At 36.2% G+C, this 26,068-nt stretch overlaps 1 protein-coding gene across 1 annotated transcript in view; it reads right to left on the bottom strand.

Annotated features, from left to right (window-relative positions):
• The window catches only part of MAGI2 (membrane associated guanylate kinase, WW and PDZ domain containing 2), a 986,849-nt gene extending 985,143 nt beyond the window's left edge, over nucleotides 1-1,706 (bottom strand). The window contains exon 1 of the mRNA XM_053716523.1: nucleotides 1,601-1,706. Coding sequence (XP_053572498.1) covers nucleotides 1,601-1,649 — 49 coding nt within the window. The 5' untranslated portion in view covers nucleotides 1,650-1,706. The remainder of the gene's footprint in view (nucleotides 1-1,600) is intronic.
• Between the last annotated feature and the right edge of the window lie 24,362 nt (nucleotides 1,707-26,068).

Here is a 26,068-nt window from a genome sequence, read left to right as displayed (position 1 = left end):
TGTTCCTGCTGCTAAACCCATCTCCTATACAGAGATCATTTAAATATGTTATAAATCTATATAAAATTCATCCCCACCATGTAAATGTAATTTTAGCTTCCATGTACACTTAATTACTTGGCTTATGTCTTTGATAGCATGGTTCCTCTTTATATGCTTTTTTTTATTATGTAATGTGCATTAAGTTGTATTTATATCTAAAATGAACCCTTGGATTGCTCACTTTCAGCCATGGTAATTATCATATATTATTCATCAGAGAGACCTCACAAATCTGTATTAAACATTGCATTGCTCTTACACTATGATCATTACAATAGCTTTAATTTACTGTTGACTTTTGAATGCAAATCCCTAACTATTAATATATGTACCTTGAGTAATCTAAATCATTTAACAGGACAATTCATCTGTGTATGCAAGAAATCTGGGTTTCATGTGAGCACTAAGAAAGTAAGCCCCTCTATGATACAGCTGTTTTGGCATCAAGTTTAGCATTCAATCATCATTGTAGACTACATATTCCCTTATTAGGTATATAGTAATTCTCCCAAGATAATTCATTTTACAATGTATGCATATTGCAAAAATTACAAAAAGTACTTATAAGGCAATATAAAAAAGAATAGTATGACACACTTGGTGACAGCATTTGTGACATCAACAGCATTGTTAGTTTCTTCAATAAATGGTCTTTAGATATTCAAACGTTGCACATATGCGTACAGCAATTAAAGGGACAAAAAATACATTTGCAACTAAAATAGTTTTACACACACACACACACACACACATATATATATATATATATATATATATATATATATATATATATATATATATATACACACACACACAATAAGAAAATATATCATTTTTAAATGACATTTAAGGGATAAAATAATAACAAATAGTGTGTTGGGCGTGTACAACACCAGCTTACTATTTTAAGACAAATAAAGTTATATAAAAAAAAATAAAAAAATTTAACTCTAAGATCAGAAGCTTGTACATATATATATACCTGTATCATATCTCAGAGCCTAGTCAGCAGCTGATTGGTAAGTATATACTATGCACCTGCTTGTCTGTCAATCAATATTGTGAAAAAGCACACACTCCCCCCAATCAATACCTGGCACGTATACATAGGGTTGCCACCTCGGCCATATTTTCCTGGACACTTATGAGTTACACATGCTGCAGGGTGTTCAGAGGGAAACATGCATTGTGCTGCTGGACAGCAAAAAAATAGTGATCCTGGACAGCATTATTCATGTTCCTCCCTGCACACCCTGCAGCATGTGTAACTCATAAGTGTCCAGGAAACCATGGCCGAGGTGGCAACCCTACGTATACGTGTTCCAGTATAAGAGTTAAAAGAACAAAAGCACTAAAATAATATTCTGGAAACTATATAACCCTAGTGTAAAAATTCAACATATTAATATTGAGTTAAATTATATATAATATAATAATTTAAATTATCTTGTAGCTGAATATTTATATAGTTTATTCTCAACATCAGGGTTATGTGTTGGTTTTTAAGAGACTTTGCTGTTTTATCGATACAACAAGATTTCCGAATAAAAAGGCTCACCTTCATAAGTTCCGCTTTCTAGCAGGGCCCCACTCTTCTCTAATTCCATAAACGCATCCACACTAATAAAGTTGTAGTCCACGCCCGGCACCTCTCCCTCTTTAGGCTGTCGCGTGGTACCTAGTGAAAAGAAAGATACTAAGTGAGTGTGTGAGTCTGGTGCAAAATATATGCAAAACGTTTGTAGGCTAATTGTACATAAATGAGATTGATTTCATATATCTTACTTATTATATAACAAAAATCTCAAGAGCAACAGATCATATTAAAAGGGATTTTAAACCCAATTTTTCTTCCATGATTCAGATAGAGCATGCAATTTTAAGCAACTTTCTAATTTACTCCTATTATCATTTTTTTTTCTTAGTTCTCTTGGTATCTTTATATGAAAGCAGGAATGTAAGCTTAGGAGCTTGAGCATTTTGGTTCAGCACCCTGGTTAGCGTTTGCTGATTGGTGACTATGATTTTTTAGTGCTGGCTACTTAAAGGGACATGCACATCGATAAATTACATCTTTGAATAGAAACATATTTGCAATATATAATGTATTGGCAAAAATGCTTCTAGTAAATGTTGTCACTGTTTTAGAGTTAACATTTTTCTATGCACGTGCATGTAAAGCATAGCTTGATATTCTCAGTGCACCAGCATTTTAAATACTGCAGCTGCTCAGAGAGCCAATAGGGCTTGCATCATGTCAGGAATTAACAAATGGAGTCATAACCCGATGGCACAAGCACCTTAGGCTTTCTGAGCAAGTGCTGTCTATAAAATGTTGGTGCACGGTGCATACTTAAATACACATTTGAAACAGCTATAGCTTTTATTAGAAGCATTTATGCTAATGCATGTGTATTACAGAAATGCTTTTATTGAAAACTGAAATGCATCCATGTGGATTCCAATTTCAGCTGGATTGTCCCTTTAAAGGGACAGTCTACACCAGAATTGTTATTGTTTTAAAAGATAGATAATCCCTTTATTACCCATTCCCCAGTTTGCATAACCAACACAGTTATAATAATAAACTTTTAACCTCTGTCATTATCTTGTATCTAAGCCTCTGCAAACTGACCCTTTATTTCAGTTCTTTTGACAGACTTGCAGTTTAGCCAATCAGTGCCTGCTCCCAGATAACTTCACGTGCACGAGCACAGTGTTATCTATATGAAACACGTGAACTAACCCCTTCTAGTGGTGAAAAACTGTTAAAATGCATTCTGAAAAGAGGTGGCCTTCAAGGTCTAAGAAATTAGCATATGAACCTCCTAGGTTTAGCTTTCAACTAAGAATAAATACCAAGAGAACAAAGCAAAATTGGTGATAAAAGTAAATTGGAAAATTGTTTAAAATTACATGCTCTATCTGAATCATGAAAGTTTAAGTAGGGGAACCTAATGAAATTGATTAATGATAAAAAATAAAGATATATAAAACTGACTAAACCAAACAAATTAATACAGGGAAGGGAATACTTTCTACAAAGGTTAAAATCAAATACTCCCTATATTAAAGTGGATCTGAAACTGTATTCTGCTAATATGATATTTAAGAAAAAAAATACCAAGCAGATGTCAGTATGTTAAACAATATCCTATGCAGAATAATCTCTTTTACAGAGCAACATGATTATTCCTCAAATTGTGCTTTTGCATATCATGGGAAACAGGAATATTGAAGTCATCATTCCAAACTGAGAGAAAACATAGAATAAATGTTACTGAATAAAGCATCTCACGACTGCACATATCATTTTGCAAATGGTAGTGCATGAAATATATCTCTGCTTATTATTCATACAAATAAGTCTGCTTCATCAGAGATTCCGTGCTGTGCAATAGGTGTTCACTCTACGGCTACATTTGCTGTTCACCTACAGACACTAAAGTCACGTGGCACTAATTCTTGCACTGCAAAAACAACCATTATATTGAAGTTCATAAAAAATACTTCTTTCTTTTAAAATAGTTTCCTCAAGAATGTGCTTCACTTCAATAACGCTTTCAGCCAGATTAAAAATAGCAGGCGTGTAAATGCAATCGTATTTTCCTGAAATTCACGCCCATAGGGGTCAAGCCAAGCAAGTGTTTATGCCCTGCATGCCCGAGACAAAGTTACTAGTTTTTTTTTAATATCAAAGTGCCTGGTGAAGACGAGAAACACAAGCCCATATCGTTTCCTGCAACAATCTATGCGCCTGGCAAAGTACGGTGTACGTAGCAGCATTCGCTGGTTATTTATGATATTTTCTGTCATTTTGAACAGCACGTGTCACGTTTTTCACCAGAATTTGACCTGTAACTGAGTTTTCAATAGGGCAAGCCTTAGGGTGTATTCTAGTATTTTACATGACTCCCATTTTTTTCTGTCTTTCACGATTCAGACAAAACATTCAATTTTAAACAACTTTCCAATTTAATTATATTATCAAATCTGCTTCATTCTCTTGGCATCCTTTGTTAAAGGAGCAGCAAAGCAATGCTGGGAGCTAGCTGAGCACATTGTGTGAGCCAATGACAAGAGTCATATATGTGCAGCCAACAATTAGCAGCTAGCTCCCAGTACTGCTTGTGAGCCTACCTAGATATGCTTTTCCACAAAACATACCAGGATGAGTATGCAAATTAGATAATAGAAGTAAAATGGAAAGTTGTTTAAAATTGTATGCTATTATGAAATCATGAAAGTTTAATTTTGGTTTTACTGTTCCTTTAAAGGAGCGTTGAAAAATCTTAAAGGACCATTCAATATGGTAGAATTGCATAATCAATAAATGCATAATAAAAAGACAATGCAATAGCACTTACTTTGAATTTCATATGAGCAGTAGATATTTCTGACAAATTTTAAAATTCCCTTCCTGCTCCCTGTATCATCAGCCAATCCCAGACTGTGCACAATTTGGTAATTAAAGTAAACTGGAAACTTGCTAAAAATTGCATTTTCTATTTGATTCATGGAAGTTTAAAGGGAAAGTGAAAATTAAACTTGCATGATTTAGACAGAGAACTTGTAAATTCACTTCTTTTTTTTCCAAATGTACTTTGTTCTCTTGTCATCCCTTGTTGAAAACCAATCCGTCCATATCCTACACTACTGGGAGCTAGCTACACACATCTCTTACCATTCGCACACCAGATGTTTTCAGCTTGCTACAAGTAGTGCATTGCTTCTCTGGGGCTGACTTTAGGAGTTTTATTCCTTTGCAGGTGTTAAATACAGTTATATACCAGTAATAGTGCAATAATAAGGTGTTCTAACACAGAAGAACATTTTTTTTTTAAGTTTCCTTCAATTTTGACTTTAGTGTCCCTTTAAAGTGATGGTAAATTCACATAAAAGATTTTACACAATATGAATCTATTAATAAATATTTACATATTGATGTCAGAATTTGGACTAAAAAATCAAGATATCCATTGTAATTTTATTTTTTTCAGTGGCTTCAAGTCTGCCTCCGTCTGAGAATTTCTTATGATTGAGTTTCACAGACGGCTGGTGCATCCAATAGGCGATGCACCATACGCCTTATGTAAACTACTGCACGCACGCTCCCATGCTGGTAATTTGAAGCAGCATCTGCCAAAAGTAGAGCCGTGCATTGCGCAAGTGAATCTCTATGGTAAAGCAGATTCACTGTTTAAACAGCACTAAGAGCGTAGCGAACAGCACTTGCGCAACTTTACTTCTGGCAGATGCGGCTTCAAATTACCAGCACGGGAGCTAGCCTGTAGTAGTTTACATAGGGCGTATGGTGCATCCCCTATTGGATGCCCCAGCCGCCTGTGAAACTCAGTCATAGGAAATTCTTAGCGAAGGCAGCTTTAATGGAGCCATTTAAGAAAATAAAATTACAATGGATATCTTGATTTTTTTCCAAATTCTGACATCAATACGTAAATATCTAACTTTGGCTGCTAAGCCATTTCCCACCTGGGTGCTAAGCTGGTTTTGAGCTTTTTTTAATTTTTACTTTTTTAAAATATATTTATTTTTAACTTTTTATTTATTTTAGATCCACAAGACGTATACCGTTGGAAAGGTTAGACAATTACCTTTCCAACGGTGGGTCTTGGGGGTCTGTAACTTGTCCATTGTCAACTTTAAATCAAGTTGCGAGGTGACGTCATCACGTCATTGCGCGTGACGTCACTGCATCAAACGTGAAGCCCCGGCATTGCCTGTCACTATACAGGCCAGATCGCCGGGGTGGGAGTCAGTGGGAGCCCCCAGATTGCCCACCAGGTGGGTGAGTGCTAGCGACGACTTTGAGCCGTCATCAGCACCTGACTGGGACAATTTGCGACGGCTCAGAGCCGTCGTTAGCACTCAAAGGGTTAATAGATTCATATTGTGTAAAATCATTTTTGTGAATTTACAATCACTTTAACAAGGCAACAAACTCCAACTTTGTAACCCTTCACTCTCATTGTACCTGTTGTAGCTTCAGATGTTGGCAAGCCTAAGCTCTGCTACTGTACAATGTCCATTTAAAATATAAAACAGAAAAAGAAAATACAAACAGAATTATTATTTTTTTCACTTTCTCCTTTAAGTAGCTTTATGGAAGTATGTTTTACTGAGATTGTCAAAATACTGCAACATTCACAGCTTTCATTGCCTATGGCAATTTGAATATTTTAGAAGATTCATAAACACATATGGGCATGTGAATTATCACAAAAACAAGCTGTTGGGAGCTTTTTAGTTTTGAATAGTTAAAATGTTTTGTTCTGAAACTCCTGGAAAAAAACCCAAAACATTTTGACAAATACTCTGAAAAAGGAAATACATAATGTGATCTATTTACACATTCTCTAGCTGTGCTTGTTGGTATACCATTTTCTAAGGTCATATTAAAATCCATTTCTGCTTTGTACCTATTTCTATCTCTGCATGCAAAATTTACAGATAAGAGACTTCAAAGTGAGATATTTGGGAAGTAGGGCAGAAGTTATTTCTTTTGCTGGAGATTGAGAGAGAATAATTTCCCTAAGTGTGGTCCAACAGTGAAGCATCTTTATTAAACATTGGAAATCATTTGAAAGGACCAATAAACATCTTGAAATTGCACCGATAGCATTGTAATAAATGAATATACTGTGTAATTAAAAAAATAATAATTATGCATTAACACCTGATTTACTGCAACTGTTTTTCAGTAGCCAAACTTCACCCACTGCCTGCACTATTTTGAGACACCAGTCTGGACTACGTGAAATTTGACGATTCCTTAGTTTACACATAATTGAACATTTTATATTACAATCTCAAAGTACTTACTTACTGTCCCTTTAATATAAGACATATTTATATTAAAGGGACATAACCGAGCAATGAGAAAATGCTGTAGTGCATTGCACTATGGGTATAACCTCATAGTTAAAGGGACATGCCACCCACATTTTTTCTTTTATGATTTAGAAAGAAAATGCAAGTATAAACATCTTTCTAATTTACTTATATTATCTAATTTGTTTTATTCTCTTGATATTCTTTGATGAAAAGCATATCTAGATATGATCACTAGCTGCTGATTGGTTGCTGCACAAAGAAGCCTCATGTGATTGGCTCACCATGTGCATTGCTTTTTCTTCAACTAAGAATATCTAGAAAATGAAGCAAAATAAATAATGGAAGTAAATTGTAATGCTGTTTAACTTTCTATTCTCTATCTGAATCATGAAAGAAAGATTTTGGGTTTAGTGGCCCTTTAATGTCAGCTCTGGACCACTGAGGTCAGAACATGTCAGTTTGACAGTTGCAAATGCTTTTAAAACATTTATTATATATGCAGATCTTTTCGAATTCCGTGATTAATTTCCAAGGCATATATAAAAAAAAATTCAATCCACAATATACATGATACATATGTACTAATGATAGGGCTGTATTTAAAATAAGGCAGAGTAGGCATGTGACTACAGGCGCTCTCCATAGATGGCCTCCTGTCTCTGCCTATCTGGATCCCACAAGGTTACATACTCCAGAATTCAGAAGCTTAACCCTGCTGCATTACACTCAGTGATTGCTTGATCAGTGCAGTATCTAATTTATTTTGTGCATAACTGGCCACAGCAGAGGAGATACAATTAAAAATACTCAAGAAGATTTTTAAAGGATAACTTCCTGGACAATTAACCAAATTATAGTTTAAATGTATCTAAAACATTTATTTTGTGTGCATATTTTTTTTAATTGAGGGAAAAAAATCGACTGCTTATTTGAAATTCAGAGCAAGCGTTATTGCATTGTCTTGTTAATTATGTAATACTACTGCATTGAGTGGTCCTTTAAATGAGTAAATGTAAATGCTATTAAAGGGATAATAAACACAAAATAAATGCCTTAAAGGAACAATGAACCCAAATTTTTTCTTTCATGATTCAGATAGAGCATGACATTTTAAGCAACTTTCTAATTTACTCCTATTATCAAATTTTCTTTATTCTCTTGGTATCTTTATTTGAAATGCAAGAATGTAAGTTTAGATGCCGGCCCATTTTTTGTGAACAACCTGGGTTGTCCTTGCTGATTGGTGGATAAATTCATCCACCAATAAAAAAGCGCTGTCCAGAGTTCTAAACCTAAAAAATGCTTAGGTGCCTTCTTTTTCAAATAAAGATATCAAGAGAACGAAGAAAAATTGATAATAGGAGTAAATTAGAAAGTTGCTTAAAATTGCATGCTCTATCTGACTCGCGAAAGAAAAAAAATTTGGGTTCAGTGTCCCTTTAACAGAATAATGTATTCAAAGCAAAGATTTACCTGAGAATAATTTGCAGACACATTTTTATAGCTATTTTAGTTTCAATATTAAGGAAAGTGTAAAGTTGTAGTGTCCATAAAGCAATGGGTGCCGCCATGTTGTAACCTAGGTTTCCTTGTCTGCTGAAGCCAATTGGGGACAATTATAAACGAGTCAATAGCGTGAGCAACCAATAACTGTGTGGAAAATAGCAGTGTTAAGTCTGGAGTCTGCACTTTCACCTTAAAAGGGATATGAAACACAATTTTTATTATTTCATGATTCAGATAGTGCATGCAATTGTAAGCAACTTGCTAATTTACTCCTTTTATCAATTTTCCTTAGTTTTCTTGGTATCTTTATTTGAAAGGCAGGAATATAAGCTTAGGAGCCGGACCATTTTTGGTACAGCACCCTGGGTAGCGCTTGCTGATTGGCTGCTGCATAAAAAAATGACAAAATAAATATTGAAAATAGACTGCAAAGATTTTAATGACGTATAGAATAGCTCCCAAAATTTATGACTGGGAATTAGGGACATAGTAGATTGAGGGAGCCCCTGTTTCTTGGGCAGGGCAGTGTTGAGAAGGGGTGAAGTGGTGTGGCAGGGCAGTTGGTGGGTTTGTCAGGGTAGTTTGTGGGCATGCTGGGTGGTCCATTGGCAGGCTAAGGGAAATTCTGCAAATAGGGGCAATTCCCAGGGTCTGTCCCTCTCAAATAGGGACAGCTGGAAAGTCACACATAGTTACATATTTTATATTACAATCTCTATGTGTTTAAAATGCATAGTTTTAAGAATTATTTTTTAGATGCCAGATCTCCTTTAAGACTAACACACACATATTTATTTATTTTTAAATAAAAAACTAATCTTTTAGAGATTTTTACAGATTTAAGTAGAGTTAAAGGGATATGAAACCCAATTTATTTATTTCATGATTCAGACAGAGCATGTCCTTTTAAATAACTTTTCAAATCACTTCTATCCATTTGCTTCATTCTCTTGGTATCTTTTATTGAAGTAGCAGCAATGCATTAATGGGAGCTAGCTGAACACATCTGTAAGTAAAGTGGAATGTTGTTTAATTTTGTATTCTCTATCTGAATCCTGAAATATTTTTTTTGGACTTTCATGTCCCTTTAAGGATAACAAATATTTTCTTATTGTCCTTAAAATACATTCTGGTTGGCATTCAGAAGATAGAAAGTTGTGTACATCAAAATGAACTGCATTATCAAATGAATATCAACAAAAACCAAACGCAATTAAGTCAGCATTATGTGGTTGGGAAAGATACCACAGTCTTGTATCAAGCAACAGAGAAACATTACCAAATGCTTCTGATGTTCCCAATGGATGTGTAAAATAACATACAAATAGCAAAAAGGAGTCATGACTTTTGCACTGTATGGCATAAAACAGATCTATATTAATCAGAGCCATTATCCTTCAAACAAACACTGGATTATCAGCAGTGGCCTTTAATGTTCTTGAATATAGTGCTGCCTGTGCTAGCTGTGAATAACATTAATTAACCTATCAGTAGATTAGATTAGGTACAGGTCTTATTGAGTTTGTGAATTTCCTTTAATTTACTAAGACTATAATTGCTCAAAACATTGATTGTTTTTTTTCCTTTTATCAGAATTGTAAAAAAAAGGTTGTCAGGTTCATAAAACAAGATAACTACCTTCAAATTTGTGTAAATTTGCTGCTTTTAGGTTCTCAGTGCTCCAAATAGTCTGGCAATATTTTGGGAACCATGTACTGCGGTCCCGTAACCACAATCATGAACAAAACTCCACCCAGAGTGATGGAACCTGAAATATTTTTTATTATCCTCACTAAAATAGTAATAGATAGATTGATACATGTAGATAGATAGATAGATAGATAGATGCACATTGATAGATAGATAGATTGATAGATAGATAGATAGATCGATAGATAGATAGTAAATAGACATATGAAGATAGACTGACAGACTGATATATAGATAGTTGCATATCTTGCAACATGGTCCACTTTGAAATTGGGACCTTGAGGTTCAAGGTTTAATCTGGGTGGTCAAATGGTAGTTCAGGGGTGGAGCTAGTTCATCACATGGGTGGTGTCTTGGCAGTCTGGTGGAATTATTATCGGAGTAAGATTTATTTTTTAGAAACCTGGGACATAAATAGGGGAAAAACAGGTTTAAGTTTCTAAAGAATGCCAATCCTGTACAGCAGCAATATGATAGGGAGCTCTGCTGTTACATATCTGAGAATGTCTTGGAACAATAGACATTATTACTTTCTGTGTCTATTTACTTATTTTAATTGCTATAAACAACACATCAATTTCACTAATTTTCCACAATACTCATTGAGCAAGATTTATTAAGTGCTATCACAATTCTGCTTTTTTTCTCCAATGCGTTAATCTCAGTTGGCCTCTGGAGAAGCGATTCTGAGCGCCCACATTTATCAAAAATATGTGTATTTTTTTGCACTTTTCCAAAGGCGAGCTCAGGCGAAGTAATGATACATTTCTCCAGTAGAGTTAGTATATAAGGGCCTAATTTATCTTATTTTTGCATCCTTTTACAAATATAAGAAAACATCAATGATAGATCTTGCTCATTATGTAAAAGTACAGAATATTTTTCCCTAAGAAAGACAACCAGGTATTTACGGTTTTGGTTGATGCTCTTAAAAGGAATCACTTAGCATAGTAATCATCATATGGATAAGAAGATTTTAGTGAAATTTAATTTTAATGCATTAAAAAAAAAAAAAAAAAAAAAAAGTTTCAGACTTTATATGCAATTTTCAAAATTACCCTTTTCTCATCAAACAAAAAGCTATGAATTTCCTATGACCTTGAAAGTTTTAAACAGAAATGAATAACAAATTGCAGCAATAAAAATAATTTAATGACCTCATAGATTTTTAGTGAGTCTTTCAGAATCCATTAAGAGTTCCTGTTAAGTCCACATTACATTTAAATTTTGCCATTTATAACTATTTTCTGAAATATTGTTCTCTGAACAAGGATTTTTCTTGAACGGCTGCAACTATTTTATCTTATGTTATAAAAACCCTAAAAAAACTATTTTTAAATTTAAAGTGGCATTAAATAAAATAAGTTATATTTTGTATGAATTTAAAACATATCAACAAATAAAGCTTAACCCCTTAATGACCGGACCATTTTTCAATTTTCTTACCCTTAATGACAATGGCTATTTTTACATTTCTGCAGTGTTTGCGTTTAGCTGTAATTTTCCTCTTACTCGTTTACTGTACCCACACATATTATATACCGTTTTTCTCGTCATTAAATGGACTTTCTAAAGATACCATTATTTTCATCATATCTTATCATTTACTAAAAAAAAAAAAAGATAAAATATGAGGAAAAAATGGAAAAAAACACACTTTTTCTAACTTTGACCCCCAAAATCTGTTACACATCTACAATCACCAAAAAACACCCATGCTAAATAGTTTATAAATTTTGTCCTGAGTTTAGAAATACCCAATGTTTACATGTTCTTTGCTTTTTTTGCAATTTATGGGGCAATAAATACAAGTAGCACTTTGCTATTTCCAAACCACTTTTTTTCAAAATTAGCGCTAGTTACTTTGGAACCCTGATATCTGTCAGGAATATCTGAATATCCCTTGACATGTATATATTTTGTTTTAGAAGACATCCCAAAGTATTGATCTAGGCCCATTTTGGTATATTTCATGCCACCATTTCACCGCCAAATGCGATAAAAAAAAAAAAAAGTTCACTTTTTCACAAATTTTGTCACAAACTTTAGGTTTCCCACTGAAATTATTTACAAACAGCTTCTGCAATTATGGCACAAATGGTTGTAAATGCTTCTCTGGGATCCCCTTTTTCAGAAATAACAGACTTATATGGCTTTGTGGTTGCTTTTTGGTAATTAGAAGGCCGCTAAATGCCGCTGCGCACCACACATGTTTTATGCCCAGGAGTGAAGGGGTTAATTAGGGAGCTTGTAGGGTTAATTTTAGCTTTAGTGTAGTGTAGTAGACAACCCCAAGTATTGATCTAGGCCCATTTTGGTATATTTTATGCCACCATTTCACCGCCAAATGCGAGCAAATAAAAAAAAAAACTTAACATTTTTCACAATTTTAGGTTTCTCACTGAAATTATTTACAAACAGCTTGTGCAATTATGGCAGAAATTGTTGTAAAAGCTTCTCTGGGATCCCCTTTGTTCAGAAATAGCAGATTTATATGGCTTTGGCGTTGCTTTTTGGTAATTAGAAGGCCGCTAAATGCTGCTGCGCACAACACGTGAATTATGCCCAGCAGTGAAGGGGTTAAATTAGGTAGCTTGTAGGGAGCTTGCAGGGTTAATTTTAGAGATCAGCCTCCCACCTGACACATCCCACCCCCTGATCCCTCCCAAATAGCTCTCTTCCCTCCCCCACCCCACAATTGTTACCGCCATCTTAAGTACTGGCAGAAAGTCTGCCAGTACTAAATAAAAGAGTTTTTTTTTTTTTTAAATAAAAATTATAAAATATTTTAGTTGTGATGGACCCCTGCCTTAGCACCAACCTCCCTGATCCCCCCCTCCAGCTCTCTAACCCTCTCCCCTACCTAATTACCGCCATCTTGGGTACTGGCAGCTGTCTGCCAGTACCCAGTTTGGCCCCACAAACCAAACTTATTTTAATTGTATTTATAACTGTTATTTGTGTTTATTTCTTTCTTATTTTTTCATTGGTGTCAGTGTGGCTAATGTGCGCATGTGCACGTGCACGCGCGCACACGTGCACGCGCGCCCACATGCACACGCACACCCTCCTCCCACTGGTCAGAGGCACCATCGGCACCATCACTACCGGTGCAGAGAGGGCCACAGAGTGGCTCTCTCTGCATCGGAGTCTTGTAAAGGGGTATTGCAGGATGCCTCCATATCGAGGCATCACTGCAATACCCTCAGAGCTGCTGGAAGTGATTGTGATCACTTCCAGCACTCTGTTAGACAACTGACGTACCAGGTACGTCCATTGTCATTAACTGATTGTTAATGCATGACGTACCTGGTACGTCAGTTGTCATTAAGGGGTTAAAGGGACATAAAACCCAATTTTTTTTCTTTCATGATTTAGATAGAGAATACAATTTTAAACAACATTCCAATTTATTTCTATTATTTAATTTGCTTCATTCTTTAGATATCCTTTGTTGAAGAAATAACAATGCACATGGATGAGCCAATCACACGAGGCATCTATGTGCAGCCACCTATCAGCAGCTACTGAGCCTATTTAGATATGCTTTCAATAAAGGATATCAAGAGAATTAAGCAAATTAGATAATAGAACTCAATTGGAAAGTTGTTTAAAATTGCATGTTTTTTCTAAATCATGAATGGGAAAAAATTGGGTTTCATGTCCCTTTAATTGATTTTAAGCATTGCAATTTCAGCTAATGAAAACAAGAAGTATGGTGGTAGCTGAAAGGTAAAGTGTCAGCTGATTTGTTTTCATGTCCTGGGTTCGCCACCGCTGCCCTAGTGGTAGCGAAACTGTGGCAATAAAGTAAAGATTAGGAGTCGGGATACTGTATAAAACAGCTTATAAAGACACCAGTGATGCATTTGATACATGAAAACAGGGTAATTTGTTTAAGCGTTTTAATGGGGGTAAAATACAGGTAACATGTTGTGGTTGTATTGTACGTGTAAAACTATATACTGAGATCAGAACCATGTCTTTAAAGAACATTCACAGACCCACTTCAGCTGACACAGCCCTCTGCATCAGCTGAATTTTAAAGTATACTTACAACAAGTCTTTAAAGAACATTCACAGACCCACTTCAGCTGACACAGCCCTCTGCTTCAGGTAGTCTTTGGAAGATAGTTACCCTCCCACCCACCCCAGGTTCATTCCCCCATTTATAGATAGTCTCCCACACACCTTTCATTCTCCTATATTGACAGCTGCAAACACTAATCAGCACATCCTTCCATTCACTTAAACCTTTAGAATACATACCCTCTCTCCCTACAAATAGCTATATATCCCACATCAATAGTGTGTGAATATATGTGTGTATATATATATGTGTATATATATTTATATATATAAATATATATATATACACATATATATTTCTTTTTTATATTGTACTATTTTTGTTTTATTTTCATCTACACACCTCTTAGCACTAACATGTATCAAAATATGACCATAATGATATCTGTGATAACCCTTTTCTCACTCCAATTTTGTTCACTTCATTACCGCCATAAGCACCCACCTCAAAATGGAAAACAAATTATCATACACCATGGCCTGCTCTGTTGCTGTAACTTATCTGCTGAGTGCTGGTGGAGAGTTATAAAAAATAGCCCTCCTACCCCCACCTCACAAAATTATAAAGTATGCCATTCACTATATAGCCAAACAAAAACTATGTCCAAATTCCTATTCCTTATGCTACTTGCCCTTGCAAATGATGTAGAGTCTAATCCTGGTCCCCCAGCAAATTCCATTCCTAGCCTTCCAGCTAAAAAAGGCCTCTCCTTTGTGCACTGTAATATCCGCAGCTTACTTCCAAAAATCGATGCACTACAAGCTTGGTGTTTACATACAAGCCAAAAATCATTGTGATCTCTGAATCATGGCTAACTGCAAAAATACCTGACTCTGCCATTGCAATACATGGGTATTCATGCCATAGAATTGACAGAGCAAAGAGAGGAGGCAGCATTGTAATTTATGTTGACAACTCCACAAAGTTCACCCCCATACAAAAATCTAGCTCTCCTGCCACCTTTGATTTCCTTTCTGGCAAAATTGAGATCCCGTGCAGTAAATCAATCATTGTTGCAGGAATCTACCGCCCACCGAGCTCCCCTGTGCATTCCATTTCGGACATAGCACAGCTCCTTAGTGAATCCATAACTCAAAACCCAAAAAGTGAAACTTTGGTTTTTGGAGATTTTAACATCGATTGGCTGAATCCAAAAAATAACAGTTGTCACTCACTGTTTAAATCTTTGAAGCTAACGCAATTAATCTCCTCCCCAACTCGCATAAACATCAAAAGCCATAATCATACCCTGCTCGACTGGATTCTCTCCACTTCTCCCGACCGAATCCAGGAGGCAGGTGTTCTCCCTAACAATTTCAGTGACCACTGCTTAGTGTACTGTGTGCGCAAAATAAAGGCTACTAAATCCTCTCCCAAGGTTAAAATCACCAGGTCCTTCAAAAAATGTAATCTTCAATCATTTCTAAATGACATCAAGAACCTCCCCTGGCACAGATTAAACCTAATCCCAGATCTAGACTCTGCAGTTGAATTCTTTCAGTCTGAACTCCTACAAGTTTGGAATTTACATGCACCGCTGCGTAAGGTGAGAGTAAAAGGAGCACACTTGAATTGGATCACAGCTGACCTCATTCAAATGTACCAATTTTGGGATTCATTGTGGTCAAAGTTCAAGCATACTGGCTCTATGAATGATCACTGTGTATATAGACAATGGCGAAATATATGTACTAAACAAAAAAATTGGCTAAGGCACAATATTTCTGTGAAAATCTGAACAATAATATATCTAACCCTAGAAAGTTTTGGAAACTCATAAATAACTTACAAAATCCACCAATCCACTCCCAACCCTCCACTGTCAATGTGGATAACCAAAACCTGCAACTCCCCTTAGAAGTAGCAAATGCCTTTAACAATTATTTTGTTGGATGCTCCACCACCCTGATTGACAAACTAATAAATGGCACGCACCCTGAAGCTACAAATGTGGATCAGGCCCCACTAAAACAGCAAAGACCCAATATAGAGAAGTTCAATTTTAGACCTGTACCCTTCAATGTCATTAAGAAACACCTCAATAATCAAAAAATGAAAAACCAGTCTGGACCTGATCAAATCCCAGCAATGCTGTTGAAGCTCAGTTCACCGGCAATTGCTAAGCCTGTCACAACCCTAATTAACGAATACTTGGTGTCTGGATACATACCCAAACTCTGGAAAACTGCAAGAGTAGTGCCTATTCGTAAAAGTGGGGAGTTAACCTTGGCTTCTAACTATCGCCCTATATCATTGCTCCCAGTATTGTCAAAAATCTTAGAAAAATGCGTCCATACGCAATTATGCGAGTATTATCAACTTTCTAACTATCTGACCCCTGATCAATATGGTTTTAGACCAAATCCCTCCACTACAACTGCCCTCCTAAAAGTTTGCAGCGACATCCAAACTGGCATGGAACAAGGAGACCTAACTGGAGCTATTTTCCTTGATTTTGCTAAGGCTTTTGACACAGTGGACTATGACATACTACTTATCAAACTAAAAAACTCTGGTATTGCTGATCGCCCGTTAACCTGGTTTAAATTATATATATCGGATCAATCACAATATGTCTCTATTTCTAATAGTGACTCCCTCCCTCTCCCAGTCACGTGTGGTGTTCACAAAGGTTCCATTCTCTGCCCCCTACACGGTAATCTATGCAAACAAATCTGATCTGTCGCAGCTTGAAGCAGTGCTCCAAGACCAGTTCACAGAGGTAGAAAAGTGGATCTCGAAAAACAAACTCTTCCTAAACACTGACAAAACTGTCACAATGATCTTTGGAATGGGACCTAAATTACAAAAATTAAAAAATTCCCATCTTCGCATCAAAACAAAATCCAATTGCACGCTGACCGCAGTCCACTCTTTTAAATACTTAGGTATGTTGTTAGACCCCAATCTATCTTTTGGCCTCCACATAGAAAAACTTGCCTCTAAACTTTATCCAAAACTAGGTGCCCTGTACAGAAACAAATCCTGCCTCAGCCCTACAGTAAAGGATTGTACAGCAAATGCTGATGCCTATCTTGGATTATGGGGACATAGTATATACACCTGCTCCGCAAACTCACCTTAATAAACTAAATACATTGTATAACTCGTTCTGCCGCTTTGTGCTACAATGTAAGTACAGGACCCACCATTGTGACATGCTAAAAGAACTAAACTGGCTGTCGCTGGAATCCAGACGCACCCTCCATCTTTCCTGCCTTGTCTTTAAGAGCCTTTCTGGGAAGCTCCCACCCTACCTGAGCAGAATGCTCTCCCCTGCTATTCCCACCTCCTATAACCTCCGATCCAATAACAGCACATTATTTTGCTTGCCTCAATACAAAAAGAAAGCAGCTCGATCCTCCTTTTCCTACAGAGCACCACAATTATGGAATGACCTCCCTCACACTTTAAAAACTTCCCCAAGCCTAAAATTCTTTAAGAGATCCCTCTCTACATATCTCAAAACAGAATGCTCCTGTCATGGTTGATTAAATATTTCGTACCTGTTCTATGTTAAATGTTTGCATATACTGTGTATTATTATTGTTTTTTTATTTTATTGTACCCTATTGTATCAATGCAATGTTTTGTGGTCCCAGGACATACTTGAAAATGAGAGAAATCTCAATGTATCCTTCCTGGTAAAATATTTTATAAATAAATAAATAAACAAATAAATAAATGTGCACGTGTGTGTAGTACCAATCTCTGCACCAACACAAATGCGGAAATTCGGAATAGTAAATATGTTACTTGAACATAACTACCAATTAGCGCCTGTGCATCGGGTGTGAATGTGGTGGTGACAAAACATTTAAAGGGACAATAAACTGTCATTTTTGCTCTCCTTTAATGTGTTCCCAATGGTTAATTTGATCTGCAAGAATTTTTTTTTTTTTATAGAAATAACTTGAGTACTGGTTATAAAAAAGCTAGAAGATGAAATCATTTTCCATTGTTCCCTCTATTAACTTCCATGTCCCTTACAAAAGTGGATACAAATGGGTTATGGGTATGTTAAAAAAATAATAATTCTGTAGTTTGTGTCAAAAAGGAAACAACTTTATGCTCTGTTCACTTTGCAGACTCTTGTGAAAAATCGCACATTTATTCTGTAACAAAGGAAAATGTACAATTAACTTTGCAAAAGGAACTGAGTATAATCTTAATAAAAAGCACTATGAGCAGATGCTGATTTGCTTTTTATTGCTGTAAAAAATTAATAGCAGAAAAAAACGTAGATTTATAACTGGTTTCAGCGGTTGGAGAAGTGAAGAGATTATGGGGTCGATTGGCCCCTGATGCCCCTATTTCGGCGCGAGCTTCAGGCTCTCTGGAAACAGCAGTTATGAAGCAGCGGTCTTAAGACCACTGCTTCATAACTGGTCCGCTGCCTCTGAGGCTGAGGTCTGCAATCCGCCCGATCCTATACGATCGTGCTGATTGACACCCCCTGCAGCGATTGGCCGCAAATCTGCAGGGGGCAGCATTGCACAAGCAGTCCACCAGAACTGCTTGTGCAATGTTAAATGCCAACAGCGTATGCTGTCAGCATTCAGCGATGTCTGTCGGGCATGTTACGTTACAGCGCATCATGTCGGATAGACAATGATAAATTGGCCCCTATGTCTTTATTAGAACAGTCACATCACTTACAAATTATACTAATTACAGACTGCTCTTTAAAGTGATGGTAAATCCAAGCGTATAAAAAACGCTAGGATTTACCATCACTAAAAATAAGGATTAGTTTCAGTCATCATTTACTAAAAAATGGTGTTAAACTCACCCTATATGTGCTGCAAGTATATTGCTAACTCAGCACCACAGGCCGACCACGGCACAGCACTCTTCTTCAATGAGGTGTCGTTTCCACCTCTAAACCAATAGCCGTGCGTGTCAACTGATATCCTAGCATGGCTATTGGTTTAGAGGTGGAAACATCACTTCATTGGATAAGAGAGCTGTGCCGTGGGCGGCCGGAGATGTGGAATTAAGCAATCTACTTGCCGCACAGATAGTGGGAGTTTAACCGTTTTGTTTAGTTAGTAAGTGATGACTGAAACTAATGTTTATTTTTAGTGATGTTAAATCCTAGTGTTTTTTATACTCTTGGATTTACCATCACTTTAAAGGGATATGAAAACCATTTTTTTTTTTTTTCAATGGATGTGCACCTGAAATGCTCTGAATTCACAATACCCTGCACATTGTGCTGAGAAAATACTCTCAAATATGCAGACATGTAGTATGCAGATTTACTAATTACATAAAAAATATGTGTTTAGGGAAGATAATGCAAATGGCTATGCAAATGCCATGGAAAAAAAAAACCTGAGGGGGATTGGAAGTGAGGGGGGGGGGGCAGAATGTTGTGTGCCTAGGGCAGCACAAAACCTAAATAAGCCACTGGGATGTGCATAATTTGTTTTTCGTCATTCATTAGTGAAACAAATGCTAAAAATGGTTGTGGTCTGCAGACCACTGAACTCTGCTACTGAGCACCATACAACGCACCTAGTACCTGATTCATAAAGGAAAATGTTGGGTGTTGTATAGAGAGTAATACAGCTGTTTTATGCAAATATCCTTAAAATATACAGTCTTCAAATGTACAGGATGTAATTAAAAAGGTCTTCCCTCCTTGCCTTTACTTTGTACGTTTTCTTGATCCAATACAACCTCACACGCGACTTCTCTAACAATACCAGACAGAAAACAATAATTGTTACAAACTGCTAAACAAAATGTGTTGGTAAGCAGGTTTCTTCAGCTTCCAGCACAGGCAAAACAAATAGATGTTTGTGCTGCACGAAAAAGAATAAATAAAAGCGTCACATAACTATTCATCTTTCCACTTGATTTATTTAAGCTGAATTGTATGAAGTTTGAAAGAATAATCATTACTCAGTTCAGCAATCCTTTATATTCATTAATGCAGTGTATTTAAATCACTTTACAGCACTTATACGCTGCTTATGGAAAAAATTTAATATATGTCTTGCTTTTAGAAAAAAAAGACTTAAAAGTTTCCTGTATGAATTTTGATGATATTAGTAGAAAAACCAAAAGACCTGCTCGTTTCCAAAATACAACACATTTTGCTAATTTACATATTATACAAGAGTTGTTCTTATATTGCCCAGATTCTTTACTAATGTCATAGTGAGAATAGGTTAAGATACATTAGTAGATATGTGGCCAGATTTAACATTCTCAGGATGTACAAGGTTCCTAGGCAGGGAACTTGTCTGCCTGGGATAACGGTGAGCTGACATCATTAACAGATTTTTCATGTGATGCCACCCCCTGGTCTCGCACAAGAGCAGGACTTGCCAATCACCCTAGTCGGATAAATCCAAGTTGCTTTTAATCTGCTACCCCTAATGTGGCATGGAGGTTAGGAAATAGCGGAGTTAAGTTTTTACCGCAGATTCTTGGTACAGGATTAAAGGGACAAAGTAAAAAAAATTGCATCAACAATGTAAATGTCTTTATATAAATAATTTCATACAACATTTCATAAACTTTGCCCAGGATGAGATACAACTGGATGCTATCTCATTGTCCCCTATTTCCTGTGACAGTCATTAGCCAATCACAGACTCAAAAACATGTTGTGAACTCTTGCACATGCTCAGTAGGAGCTGGTTCTTTAGAAAGTCTACAAAGAAAAAGACTGAACGCAATTTGATAACAGAAGTTTTTAAAATTCTGAATCATAACAATGTAATTTTGACTTTAATGGGGCAGTCTACTCCAGAATTTTTATTGTTTAAAAGGATAGATAATCCCTTTATTACCCACACCTCAGTTTTGCATAACCAACAGTTATATTAATATACTTTTACCACTGCGATTACCTTGTATCTAAGCCTCTGCAGACTGCCCCCTTATCTCAGTTCTTTTGACAGACTTGCAGTTTAGCCAGTCAGTGCTGACTCATAAATAACTCCACTGGAGTGAGCAGAGTGTTCTCTATATGGCACGCGTGAACTAGCACTGGTAAGCTGTGAGAAAATGCACTGAGATAAGAGGCGTCCTTCAAGGGCTTAAAAAATAACATATGAGCCTACCTAGGTTTAGCTTTCAACAAAAAATACCAAGAGAACAAAACAAATTTGGTGATAAAAGTAAAATGGAAAGTTGTTTAAAATTGCACGTCCTATCTGAATCATAAAAGTTTAATTTTGACTAGACTGTCCCTTTAATTTAAGTTTGTTGAGTTGAGCAGTATATATATTTATTTAGGCATTTTGTGTGAATGTTAATAATTGTGTGTGTTGACTATACATCATTTATCTTATTAATTAACTCTATACAACCTGGTAATCTTTACTCCACCAAAACATATGTACAAGTTGTGACTTGTGGCTGTGCGTTCTCATTGCTTGAAACAAAAGTAGAAATGTTACTTTTCTTCATTAACCTCTGTGCTGCTGTTGGCACGGGTAATTTTATTTTTTACATCTATTTATGGCAGACACAGCTGGCATACAGTAAACGCGTATCCTCATATTACAGAGATAATAACTCAGGCACAATGAATAGTGACAGCACTAAATAGAAACATCAAGCAGTCCAGTTGCAAATGGTAATGAGAAATTCTGCGGCTGAGTTACATTGATCTGTGAGATGACAAAAGGAATATACCTTCTGATGTGTGCCAGTGTTTCAAATATTTAGTTTAATTGGTAATAGGAGAATTAAAGCAAAGGGGGAAAATGAGAATGAATAAAAGATGGAGGAGGATAAACAAATTTCATGGGAGAAATTGTTAAAGGGACAATAAACCTAATTTTTTTTTCTTTAATGATTCAGATAGAGCAGGTCATTTTAAGCAATTTTCTAATTTACTCCTATTATCACATTTTCTTCATTCTCTTGCTATCTTTATTCGAAAAGCAGAAATGTAAGGTTAGGAGCCGGCCCATTTTTGGTTCAGCACCTGGGTAGCATTTCCTGTTTGGTGGCTACATTTTGCCAACAATAAGCAAATGCTTCCTAGGTGCTGAGTCAAAAATGGACGGGCTCTTTCGCTTACATTCCTGCTTTTTCAAATAAAGATAGCAAGAGAACCAATAAAATTTAATAATAAGAGTAAATTAGAAAGTTGCTTAAAATTGCATGCTCTGTCTCAATCATGAATGAAAAAAAATGAGGTTTAGTGTTCCTTTAAGCAGAGACTAGGAAGAAGATTTACATTTCAAAATCATTAGCTAATAACTGTGAATACATCTTAAATTTCAACAGAGATCAGACCAATACGAAGACAGGTATAAATAATTATAAAAAAACTAGCTTAAAGGGACAGGATAGAGCATACAATTGTAAACAATTTTTCCATTTATTTATGTTATCTAATTTGCTTTATTCTCTTGTTATCTTTTGTTAAAAAGCATACCCGGGCAAGCTCGGGAGCTGGGAGCTAGCTGCTGATGGTGGCTGCACATATATGGCTATTGTCATGATAATAGAAGTAAATTGGTAAGTTCTGTCTGAATGATGAAAGAAATATGTTGGTTTTATGTCTCTTTAAAATACAGGCAAGAATAATGTTCTATTTGACCTATTTATTGTATTTTCCCTTAAAGGGTCATTGAACTCAAAACGTAACACATAAAATGTTTTATTATTGAAAGTATATAATTATTGCAATATACAGGTATTATTATTATTATTATTTTGTTTGCCTTTTTCTGTAAAATACATCTATTGGGTTTGTTCCACTTTTTCCCAACAAAGCTTGGGTTAATGCTGTTATCTACTTTTTCTGTTAAATAGTTTTTTCCTTCCTCTCTCCCTTGCCTTGTCAATCTAGTCATTTGCTCTGTTAAGAATTGACGTCACATTCTATTGGCTGATCCAATCAGCCAATCGGATTAAACTTCAATCCGATTGGCTGATTAAATCAACCAATTAGATGTTTCCTACCTTAATTCCAATTGGCTGCCAATTCCAATTGGCAGCCAATCGGAATTCGAGGGACGCCATCTTGGATGATGTCATTTAAAGGACCAGCCATTCGTCGGGTAGTCGTCGGCCGAGATGGATGTTCCGTGCCGGAGGTCTTCAAGATGGAGCCGCTCATCGCCGGAAGGATGAAGATAGAAGATGCCGCTTGGATGAAGACTTCTGCTGGATGGAGGACCTCTTCTGCCAAGATCGGATGAAGAGTTCTGCCCGGCTGGAGGACCACTTGTGCCCGGATCGGATGAAGAGTTCGGCCCGGCTGGGTGAAGACGGCTCAAGGTAGGGTGATCTTCAATGAGGTAGTGTTAGGTTTATTTAAGGGGGGATCGGGTGGGTTTTAGAGTAGGGTTGTGTGGGTGGTGGGTTGTAATGTTGGGGGGTATTGTATTTCTTTTTTTTACAGGTAAAAGAGCTGGTTACTTTGGGGCAATGCCCCGCAAAAGGCCCTTTTAAGGGCTATTTGTAATTTAGTTTAGGGTAGGGAAATTTTATTATTTTGGGGGGCTTTTTTATTTAATTAGGGGGCTTAGATTAGGTGTAATTAAATTAAACTTTTTGTAATATTTTTTTATTTTTTGTAATTTAGTGTTTGTTTTTTTGTAATATAGTTTAGTTTATTTAATTGTATTTTATATTAGGTAATTGTAGTTAATTTATTTAATTAATTTATTGATAGTGTAGTGTTAGGTGTATTTGTAACTTAGGTTAGGATTTATTTTACAGGTAATTTTGTAATTATTTTAACTAGGTAGCTATTAATTAGTTATTAACTATTTAATAGCTATTGTACCTAGCTAAAATAAATACAAATGTAGAAAAAAATGAAGCAGCACCACCAAACAGCGTTTCTTCAAGGTGTTTTATTCAGCTTGAGGAGTAGCCAGACCCAATAAGTTAAACAACAACGTTTCGGACACAGTCCTTAGTCATGTATGGCTAAACTATACACATAATCATCTTTAAATACCCTCCTAGCCACACCCACACACCTGTGAAGTTTGTACATTCCAAATTAACCCCTTACATACCACTCAAGGTACACAGGTAATTATCAGCAAAAAACATTTCAGTAATTTTCAGGTGAAACACACCAATTTTATATTTCTTAAAGTATAATTAAATATACATACATATATCAAGTAAATTAGCAGAACAGAATCCACAATCATCTGTAACAAAAGAGAAAAGGAAGAAGTTAAGAAAAATTGTATCCAATAATATTTAAAGGCATACAGATAGGTCAAAATCCCTATTCATTCCATTAGGGTGTAAAGTCCCCAATTTATTAATCCAGAACATTTCTCTACTCTTAAGGATTTTGGCTCTATCCCCACCCCTTCTAGGAACAGGCACATGCTCTATCACTTGAAATCTTAACTGATTAAGGTTATGTCCAGCAGACAAAAAATGGCACGCTACAGGGGCATCAAGTTTTTTTGTCCTAATACTACTTTTATGTTGAACCATACGTTCACGGACACTACGGGTGGTCTCCCCGACGTACCCCAATCCACAGGGACACTTAATCAAATAAACCACATATTCTGTGTTGCATGTAAAATAATCCTTAATAGAAAACATATATCCAGTCCTAGGATGACTAAAGGTGGGGCCTTTAATTATGTTATTGCAGTTAGAGCACCCAAGGCATGGGAAATTCCCCCAGTTTTTCTTGCCTATATAGCTCTGCACCCCCCTCTTTTTAAGGGGGCCAATATCTGCTCTGACAAGTGAATCTTTAAAATTTCTACCTCTTTTGTAGGCCGGCATAAAAGGTTTAGAAAACTCCAAAACATCCGATTCACAGGTCTGTAACACATGCCAATGCTTTAATAAAATTTTCTGAACCTTTAGACTTAAAGGGGAATATTGGCTAACAAAAACCAATCTATCAGATTTTTCTGTCCCCTTTATCTCTCTTTTCTCATTATTCTTTTTAGTTAACAGGGATTGTCTAGTTGTGGCAAGAGCATACTCAAGTTCTGATTCAATTAATTCCTTAGGGTAACCCCTTGCTAAAAACCGATCTCCCATCTCTCTCAATCTTAATTTAACCAAATTTTCATCAGACACAATCCTTCTGACCCGAAGGAACTGGCTTCTAGGTAAAGATTTGAGAAGAGATGGAGGGTGGGCACTGGTATAGTGGAGGAGGGTGTTACAGTCTGTTTCTTTTTTATATAAATCCACAGATAAGCCCTGTTGAGTTTTTGATACTCGAGTATCCAGAAAAACCACACTCTCCTCACTCCACACCAGTTTGAATTTAATTCTAGTTGTAGCAGAATTTAAATCATTAATACATTTCTCAAGGGTTCCAATGTCGCCCAACCACACACCAAAAACATCATCTATATAGCGCCACCATGTGGCACCATATAGTAAAAACAATGGATGATTATAAACAAAATATTCCTCAAAGATATTCATATAGATATTTGCGTATGTGGGGGCGACATTGGAACCCATGGCAGTCCCTTGGAGTTGTAGGTAGTAATCATCACCAAATAAAAAATAATTACAGCATAATACAATCCTCAATAATTGGATCAAAAATTCTTGTTGTAATGGTGAAAATTTTAAATCTTGACTCAAAACCTTGGTGACTGCACCAATACCAGCTTCATGCGAGATGGAAGTATATAATGATGCTACATCCAGACTAAACAGTATGCCTCTGTTCCCATCAATAGACAGGTTCTGCAATTTAGTTATAAAATCACTTGTATCCTGAATATAGGAATTGGATAATACCAGTGGTCTCAAAGCCCTATCTAAAAAGATGGAAACTTTAGACAGGATAGAACCCATTCCAGCTACAATGGGGCGTCCAGGGGGGGAAGTTAAGCATTTATGTACTTTAGGAAGTGTGTATAAAACAGGAGTAAC

The sequence above is a fragment of the Bombina bombina genome, chromosome 6, assembly GCF_027579735.1.
Source record: "Bombina bombina isolate aBomBom1 chromosome 6, aBomBom1.pri, whole genome shotgun sequence".
In the NCBI taxonomy this organism is placed as follows: domain Eukaryota; kingdom Metazoa; phylum Chordata; class Amphibia; order Anura; family Bombinatoridae; genus Bombina; species Bombina bombina.
The sequence above is the reverse complement of the archived record's forward strand: the minus strand, read 5'-3'. Positions and strand labels throughout refer to the sequence as shown.